The sequence below is a fragment of the Garra rufa genome, chromosome 24 (genome assembly GCF_049309525.1).
Source record: "Garra rufa chromosome 24, GarRuf1.0, whole genome shotgun sequence".
NCBI lineage: Eukaryota > Metazoa > Chordata > Actinopteri > Cypriniformes > Cyprinidae > Garra > Garra rufa.
In genome coordinates this window covers 25,376,782-25,386,702 of record NC_133384.1, presented here as the reverse complement: position 1 = coordinate 25,386,702, position 9,921 = coordinate 25,376,782, and the positions used below count along the sequence as shown (strand labels likewise).

The window sequence follows — 9,921 nt, the reverse complement described above, 5'->3', positions numbered from 1 at the left end:
CAACACATACAACACTCGATGTAACAACTCAACCAGTCAATACAACACATACAACACTCGATGCAACAACTCAACCAGTTAATACAGCAGATACAACAGACAAAATAACCTCAGTGGTTAGTACAACACATACAACACTCAATGTAACAACTCAACCAGTCAATACAACACATACAACACTCAATGTAACAACTCAACCAGTCAATACAACACATACAACACTCGATGTAACAACTCAACCAGTCAATACAACACATACAACACTCGATGCAACAACTCAACCAGTCGATACAACACATACAACACTCGATGTAACAACTCAACCAGTCAATACAACACATACAACACTCGATGTAACAACTCAACCAGTCAATACAACACATACAACACTCGATGTAACAACTCAACCAGTTAATACAGCAGATACAACAGACAAAATAACCTCAGTGGTTAGTACAACACATACAACACTCGATGCAACAACTCAACCAGTTAATACAGCAGATACAACAGACAAAATAACCTCAGTGGTTAGTACAACACATACAACACTCGATGCAACAACTCAACCAGTTAATACAGCAGATACAACAGACAAAATAACCTCAGTGGTTAGTACAACACATACAACACTCGATGTAACAACTCAACCAGTCGATACAACACATTCAACAGACAAAATACCAAAAATAGGCAATATAACAACTTCAGTGGTCAGTACAACACACATTATAACAACTCAACTGGTCAATACGGCAGACAAAATAACAACCTCAGTGGTCAGTACAACAAATACAACACTCAATGCAACAACTCAACCAGTTGATACAACACATTCAACAGACAAAATAACTTCAGTGGTCAGTACAACACATAGAACACTCAATGCAACAATTCAACCAGTCAATACAGCAAGTATACCATACAATATAACAACCCGACCAGTCAGTACAACAATTACATCAAACAATATAACAAACTCACCAGTTAAAACAACAGGCACAGAATCAATACACAATATAACAACCTTACCTGACAGTACAAGAGATACAACACTCAATACAACTTCACCTGTCCAAACAACAGGTAGGCCACTCAATTTAGCAACCTCACCAATCAGTACAACAGCTACACCATACAATACACCACCATTACTGGATAATACAACAAATACAACACCTAACATAACAGCCACACCAGATAGCACAACAGAAACAACAGTCAATTTACCAACCTCACTGAGCCATACAACAGATACAACACTCAATGTTGTCAACCCGCTGGTCAGCACAGAAGGTAAACCACACAATACAACAACATCAATAACCAGTACAACAGATACAACACGTAATATAACAACCTCACAAGTCAACACAACAGCTACACTACACAATACAAATACAATACCTAATATAACAACCGCACCAGTCAGCACAACAGAAACGACACTCAATATAACAACTTCACCGATCTACACAACAGGTACGCCATACAATTTATCAACCTTACCAGTTGACACAACAGCTACACTATACAATACAAATACAACACCTAATATAACAACCGCACCAGTCAATACAACAGTCACACCACTCAACCAAACTGTTACAAGTTCAACAAACCCTCTAGTCAGTACAACAGCCACATCACTTGACACAACTGCTGCAACAGTCGCAACACTTGATAACAATACAACAACTCTTAACACATTAATCACTCCACTTAATACAACAGCCATCACACCTTCTAAGTTGGAAACACCACCACCACCTAATACAACACAGATAAGTGAAACTACAACAATTAAACCAATAAATGCAACAGTCACACCTACATTTACGACTGCCATACCACTTAACTCAACTACACTACATCATACAACAGTCACACCATTCAATACAACAGTTACACTTCTAAACTCAACTTTCACATCTGAAACTGTGGAAAATGCAACAGAATCTAACACAAGTAGTTCTCAAAGTTCTGGTGCAGAGTCTACCACCACCACCACAACATTTTTGCCAAATACAACACTGGTTAACTTGACAATACCATCACAAAGCACATTAAACCTAAATGCAACAACACCCCTACTAAACAGTACAGAACACACCACCCCATTCACAACACATTTATACACAACAGGGCAAGACAACATGACAATATTTAACACTACATTATTCATTCACAATACAACAACTCTCATAGAAAGTAGTACAAATAATGTGGCAGACTTTAACGCAACAAATAAAAGTACTCAGATCCACACAACCACAACATATTTAAATGTGAGCTCTTCTCTCTTTAATACCATGACACAATATAACGCAACCACTCAATTTGAAAACACAATAACCGCAAATAATACAACCCTAGCCCACACTACAGAATCACCAAGTAATGTAAATGAATCAAACACAACTCAACCTCTTGACAGTACAACTGAATTCAATACAACAGCCATACCTTATTACACAACACAACTGAATGATTCAACACTTGAGACCACAAATGCTGATAATGATACCACTACAAATACACCAGAATTCAATACTACAGTGTATTCATCTAACTTCACAACTTTAAATACAACTGATGTAACTTATTCCAACACCACAGACACCTTGTTGAATACAACCACCTTCACATTAAACACAACCTTGGCTAACACAACAGATGCGCCACTGAATTCCAATGAGACTGATGCCAATCGTAGCATCAACTCAACGGAGACTTCTAATAACACATTAGAATTTAACACAACTGTAAGCCCTGAACTTAATACAACACAGTTTGACACCACAAACACTACAGAGATACATACAACAACCTTTCCAACAACTGACAACATCACCGGTGGGCCAACCACCTCCACTTCCGAGCCTGTCACAATAGTTAGCCTCCCTAACACAACACAATCAAATGGCACAATAGAAAATGCCTTTACTGAAAATACAATCACTAACACAACTACAACAAGCAATTCAATTAGCATTCCAAACAACATACCAACAAATACTACTGTTATTAGCACAGTCACAAATAGCAGTACAGCTCCCACAACTGCCCCATCAGTGATACAGCCAAGCTCTCCTCAGAACAGCTCCACTTCCACAACAGAAGCTCCAATTGTTGCTCCAGCTTCAACGACTAGCAAAAGCACCACAACGACAGTCACCACAACTTCTGCCACCGCTCCAGCTGTGACTTCAACAACTACCACTACAATGGCAACCACTACAGGTTTGGCTATACTTCTTGACTCAACATTCCAAAATGGACACTAGTTTCTTGACTTAAAATTCCAACTATAAATGGTAAATGATAATTTACTCACCCTCATGTCATCCAAGATGTTTATGTCTTTCTTTAGTCACAAAGAAATAGTTTTTTTGAGGAAAACATTCCAGGATTTTCTCCATATAGTGTACTTCTATGGTTACCAAGGGTTTGAAGTTCCAAATTGCAGTTTCAGTGCCCAGCTGAGGAATAAGGGCCTTATACAGAAAAACAATTAGTCGTATTCTTAAAAAAATAAAAAATTATATACTTTTTAACCACAAATGCTCATCTCACACTAGCTCTGCAGGGTGCATGTGCGACTTGACTCATTATGTAATGACGTAGGAAACGTCACGCGTGGTTAGTTTTTCGTCTGTGTACTTTGGTTCAAAAAGGTAGGGTAGGAAAAATCTCATTTTCTCCTCCAACTTCAAAATCATCCAATATCATCGTTTTACCTTTTTTGTAAAGGACGTTTGACTTTGTTTGGACGTTTTCAATGGGATTATGTAATGCGTGAGGTTGGGCTGGTGCAAGATGAGCATTTGTGGTTAAAAAGTATTAATATATATATATATATATATATATTTTTTTTTTTAAGAAAAATACCAATTGTTTCGCTAGATAAAACCCTTTTTCCTCGCAAGGAATTGTGTAAAGCTTTTTGAAGCTGCACTGAAACTGCAATATGCACCTTCAACCCATTGGCCACCACTGAAGTCCACTACATGGAGAAAAATCCTGGAATGTTTACCTCAAAAAGCTTAATTTCTTTGCAACTGAAAAAAGAAAGACATGAACATCTTGGCTGACATGGGGGTGAGTAAATAAGAAAATTATCCTATAAGTCACACTTAAAATGGATAGTTCAGTTACTTGATTTCACGTTGTTCCAAACCTTTTCATTCAGCGGAGCACAGAAAATGATACTTTGAACAATGATAAAATCCACTATTTAATTTTTTTATTTGCCACTGTATATTTACATGCCCTACCTAACAACAGCACATTTTTTTTATTCATTTTTCAGAAGCAACAACTGAAAGCCCAGATGCAGTGGCTAACAATATTCTGAATCAAACACAGAATGTGGCATCTTTAAACTCAACTCAGGTCAACCAGCTGGTCGACCAGTTAGAGAGTCTTATTTCCGCACCCAACATTAGTGTGGATCTAGGCCGAACAATGCTGTCTGTCATCAACAACTTTCTAAACAGCTCTACGGCTACTCTGGCTGACTCCTCTAACCGGTAAGATACACTTTTCAATTCAAGCATTCCAACTTGAGATTTTTGTATGCAAATAATATATTGTGCTTTGTAGATTAATCAAAGCTGTGGACAGTTTGGCTTTGAAACTTGTGATTCGGGACCAGACTGAGAACATCATATTTGATTCACTCGGTTTGACTGTGACCAAAGTTGATGGGAGCAACTTTCGGACAACATCATTCTCGATTGCAGATCCCTTAAATCCACAGGTAATAACAACTGTCCAAAAGTCCAAAGGAATCTAAAAACATTTTTTTTTGGAAGTCACACTGAAAATTTGGTTATATATTTCAATTTAGGTCACAAAAGGACTTCAAAGACAAGTCAGGGCAGTGGAAAGTTCCTCCCCCCTGGCCAAAATAACACTACCTGCGTCTCTGACAGAGAACCTCACTACTGAAGAAAAGAAGATAGCCTCTAGAGTTCAGTTCACCTTCTTTCAGAAAAGCACCTTTTTTCAGGTAAAACCTGGTTGATTGTATTTTCATTTATTTAAGGTGGCAACACAGGCCTTCGTCAGATATCAAGAACAATGATTGTACATAACATTTTCTGAAAACCAACTGCCCTAAGATTAAAGGAATAGTTTACAGAAAAATGAAAATCTGTAATTAATTATTTACCTTGATTTCACTCTTTTCTATTTGATAACCATGCATTTAAGCTTCAAATAGGATGCAAAAACACCATGAAAGACACCCCAGTGTAACCACATATCATTTAAAAGCTTGCAGATGTGAATTTGTCTCTTTAGTTTATTCTTTGATTTCGCATCTATCTACAGGATAAAACCCTGAGTCAACAGGAGCTGAACAGCCACATTCTAGGATCTAGTGTGGCTAACCTGTCAATCAAAAACCTGAGGGAGAATGTTGAGTTTACTCTGAGGAATAAGAAGCCTGTGGTGTGTGTGCTAACATTTTGTACATCATATCTCAATGCCAGTTAAATTCTGTCTGATCTATCTCTTCCTTAACTCCTTTCCCACAGGGGAACCGTACTGCTTTCTGCGTTTTTTGGGATTTTGACAAAAACGGTGAGATTACACACCTTTAGGAACTCTCAAGAAACCGTTTTAGGCCTAGTGAAATGTGTGATTTCTTAATTAATGTCTTTTAATTCTTATGTGTTTTGGATTTTCTAGGACGTTTAGGAGGCTGGAATCGCAATGGCTGCTATGTCAAAAACAGCAGCACAGAGAACGAAACCGTCTGCAGTTGCAATCACCTGACAAGCTTTGCTGTACTAATGGTAAGTAAGTCAGTATGTGGGATTTTTTCACAGAAATGTCCACACCTTTTTTATAAAATTAACATTTCACATGTCATGTCAAATTAGACTCTTGTTATTGCCTTACCTACTCTTGGAACATTTTTATAAAGGTCAGGGATAAACATATATACAGTTGAGGTCAAAAGGTTACATACTTTTTGCAGAATCAATGTTTAAATATAGTCCACAAGAGAAAATAGTTGAATTTATAAAAATGACCCTATGAGCTATGCATTACACATTTCTGGGATCGTTCTATAATGTTCTTGTCATTTTGCAACTTGTTTTGTCTTCAAAGGATATTAGCCAGGAAGGCATAAAAGACCAATTGCAGGCCACCATCCTTACCTACATCACTTACATCGGATGCGGAGTGTCCGCCATCTTTCTCTCGGTTACTCTGCTCACCTACCTCGCATTTGAGTGAGTAACGTCCTGCTTCTCAGTATTTATAAGCCCTAAAATAATCAAAATTATTGTCAACTGTGAACAAAAAAAACTTAACTTCCACCTGTGAATCCCAAAGAATTTTTATTTACCCATTTCATCTGTTTCATTTCAGCAAAATCCGTCATGACATTCCTTCGAAAATCTTGATCCATTTGTGTTTCGCCCTGCTCTTTCTCAACCTGGTGTTCTTGTTGGACTCATGGCTGGCGCTGTACAAAGATGCTGTGGGCTTGTGCATTTCCACAGCCTTCTTCCTGCACTACTTCCTGTTGGTCTCCTTTACCTGGATGGGCCTGGAGGCTCTGCATATGTACCTGGCCATCGTCAAAGTCTTCAACAACTTCATGTCCAAATACATGCTGAAATTTTCCCTTGTAGGCTGGGGTGAGTTCAGCTGCTAAATTAGACGTATGGTTTGTGGCCAAATAAAGTTCATACCAATGCATATTATTAATCAAAAATAAAGTTTGGATAAATTTATGGTGGAAAAATATACAAAATATCTTCATGGAACATGATCTTTCCTTAATATCCTAATGATATTTGGCATAAAAGAAAAATCGATCATTTTGAACCATACAATTTATTTTTGACTATTGCTACAAATACACATTGATTATTGTGATGTGTTTTTGCAGGAATCCCTTTGGTTGTTGTCATTATTGTAATTGCGATAGACAAGGATAACTATGGCCTCATAAGCTATGGAAGCTTTTCTGATGGAACTACAGATGATTTGTAAGTATTTAAAGGCATCAGTTTTTACCATGTACAGGAATTCCTCCTAACATTTGTATATTTCTCACTTTCAGTTGTTGGCTGAAAAATAAAATAGCGTTCTACGTGGCTGTTGTGGCATACTTCTGCATCATATTTGTGTGGAACCTGGCCATGTTTGTGGTGGTGATGATCCATCTGAGACGAATCAAGCGGCGAAACCCTCACAATAATCAGTACCGCAGCAGCTTGCATGACCTTCGTAGCATTGCGGGACTTACTTTCCTGCTCGGGCTTACATGGGGCTTCGCCTTCTTCGCCTGGGGACCCGTCAATTTGGCCTTCATGTACCTGTTTGCCATCTTCAATTCCCTACAGGGTGAGAAACAATGTTATGTATTTTGTTTTAAGCAAAAGTCAACAGATTTGGATGAATTTTAATAATAAACAGTTGAGGTCAAAAGTTTACATCCCCCTTGCAGAATAAGCAAAACGTTAATTATTTCACCAAAATAAGAGGCATCATACTAAATGAATGTTATTGGGGTTTTTTTGTACTGACCTGAATAAAATATTTCACATAAAAGATGTTTACATATAGGCCACAGGAGAAAATAATAGTTGAAATTATAAAAATGTTCCCAATCAAAAGTTTACATACACTAGATTCTTAACACTGTGTTGTTACCAGAATGATCCACAGCTGTTTTTTTAGTAATAATTGTAAATTATCCTATTGTAATAATCCTTCAGGTCCCACAATTTTTTTGGTTTTCCAGCATTTTTCTGTATTTGAACCCTTTTCAACATTGACTGTATGATTTAGAGATCCATCTTTTCACACTGAGGAAAACTGAGGGACTCATATGCAACTATTACAGAAGGTTCAAATGCTCACTGATCTTTCAGAAGGAAAAACGATGCATTAATTTTTTGAATTTGAAGATCAGGGTAAATGTATCTTATTTGGTCTTCTGGGAAACATGTAACCATCTTCTGTAGCCTCTGAAGGGCAGTACTAAATGAAAACAAAATACGATACTTAGGCAAAATAAGAAAAATCTCCATTCTGTTCAAAAGTTTTCACCCCCGCTCTAAATGCATAGATTTTCATTCTGGAGCATCAGTGAGTGTTTGAACCTTCTTCAATAGTTGCAAATGAGTCCCTCAGTTGTCCTCTGTGTGAAAAGAAGGATCTTAAAATCATACAGCCATCATTGGAAGGGGTTTGGACACACAAAAATGCTGGAAAACCAAAGAAATTGTAGGACCTGAAGGATTTTTCTGAAGAACAGTAGGCAGTGTAACTGTTCAGGACAAACAAGGGACTCATGAACAACTATCACTAAACAAAAAAACACAGCTGTGGATGATTCAGGTAACAATACAGTATTAAGAAACAAAGGTATGTAAACTTTCGAACGGGGTCATTTTTATAAATTCAACTATTATATTCTCTTGTGGATCGCTTGATTTAAAAAAGGGTCTTTTATCTTATTCTCATTTTCTCTTAGGATTTTTCATTTTTATTTTCCACTGTGCTCTGAAGGAAAATGTCCGTAAACAGTGGAGAATGTACCTCTGCTGTGGCAATTTACGATTGGCTGAAAATTCAGGTATCGCTATGTTATAAACCAACATAAAACTAGCTGCATGTTACCTTTAACCAATATTTTACAGATGTCTCCTCTCAATCTCTCAATCCACAGAGTGGAGTCGAACACAGAGCAACCACACTAAAAAGACTTCGATTATGACGGCAGATTCGGGGTCCCACAGTGTCCCGCGAAGCTCAGTGAGCAGCGATGACTCAGTGCCGTCCCAAGGCATCGGTCAGTTCTGGGAAGAAATGTACAAATGCATTTGATATAATAGTCAAGAATGTTTTTAACTCTGTAATTTCACATTACAGGCTCACCGGTGGACGACAGTGCGATCATGTCAGGGGAAGCAAATGACGACGTGATCTTCAACGAGATGAACAGTCAAATCCGTTCACGACTCAGATCTGAATAGTTTTTAGAAGAGGATTAAAAACCCAGACAGGACAATAGGTGAAGAAACAGACCATTAAATATTCTGTTTCTGTCATGCCTGAAAAAAAAATGTATCACCAAGATGAGAATCTAGTGAATGTCTTTTGTCATCAGTTTGTCTGAATTCAGCATTCAGCTTCATAGCCATTCATCTCATTATTGGTTATCGAATAGAGAAGTAATGAATAGCATAAGCATTTACTGAGGACTGAGGAAATGGCATATTATGCTTTTTGCAGCGTCGAAGGTTTTGAACGCCTATATATTTTCAGCAAACAGTATTAAACGCCTCTTCTACAAATTAATTTTAAAAAAGTTCAGATGATGCAAGTGCATCAAATGGAACGTAATAAATGTTTTAGAATTGAAGGAATAATTTAAAATGAAGGAAAAAAGAGGGGAATTTCTCCCTTTTATCTTGAAAAGCATGTAAATCTGTCAGACGTGTTTAAAGACTGAGATATGTCCTGTTGTCCATTTAGTTGTTTATTTGTTTTTCATAGTCACATTTTAGAGTCATGCTCAGTTTTGTAATTCTCACATAAGGAGGAAATATGGAATTAATATACTAATGTATCTAAAAAAATGCTACATTTAATCAAATTTGCTTTCTGTGTACTGTACAAAAAATTATTTTTGAGTAGTAAGGGTTTTGTTTAGTCAAAAAGTAATACTTTTATGGTTTATCATGTTTTTAAATAGTTCTTTTTATAATTATGTAGTTTTATGAATTCATGAAAAATTCACATTTGTATATTTTAGGTAGTGTTACGAATCTGAGATTCTAACATAATAAATAATTTATTACACTTTTTTGTGTTCATTCAGTTTTTTTTGTTTGTGTGCAAGTTCCATCACTTTGGCAAGTGATCGCATTTAAGCAAGTGTATGAA

At 37.0% G+C, this 9,921-nt stretch overlaps 1 protein-coding gene across 1 annotated transcript; it reads left to right on the top strand.

The window, feature by feature from the left end:
* The first annotated feature begins 907 nt into the window (after positions 1-907).
* Positions 908-9,837, top strand: adgrg2a (adhesion G protein-coupled receptor G2a). The gene is made up of 14 exons (XM_073830712.1): positions 908-3,243; positions 4,313-4,532; positions 4,606-4,762; positions 4,853-5,014; positions 5,338-5,457; positions 5,544-5,589; positions 5,698-5,804; positions 6,124-6,248; positions 6,388-6,659; positions 6,914-7,013; positions 7,088-7,371; positions 8,507-8,608; positions 8,702-8,824; positions 8,905-9,837. Exons 1-14 carry the CDS (start codon positions 2,157-2,159, stop codon positions 9,006-9,008), a joined length of 3,009 nt encoding a protein of 1,002 aa, XP_073686813.1. The 5' UTR covers positions 908-2,156; the 3' UTR covers positions 9,009-9,837.
* The last annotated feature ends 84 nt before the right edge of the window (positions 9,838-9,921 follow it).

Coding starts and splice junctions, on each gene's coding strand:
- adgrg2a (XM_073830712.1), top strand. CDS start 2,157: ATGACAATATTTAACACTACATTATTCATTCACAATACAACAACTCTC. Junction 4,763..4,852: donor CAGATCCCTTAAATCCACAG/GTAATAACAACT, acceptor ATTTCAATTTAG/GTCACAAAAGGACTTCAAAG. Junction 7,372..8,506: donor CATCTTCAATTCCCTACAGG/GTGAGAAACAAT, acceptor ATTTTCTCTTAG/GATTTTTCATTTTTATTTTC.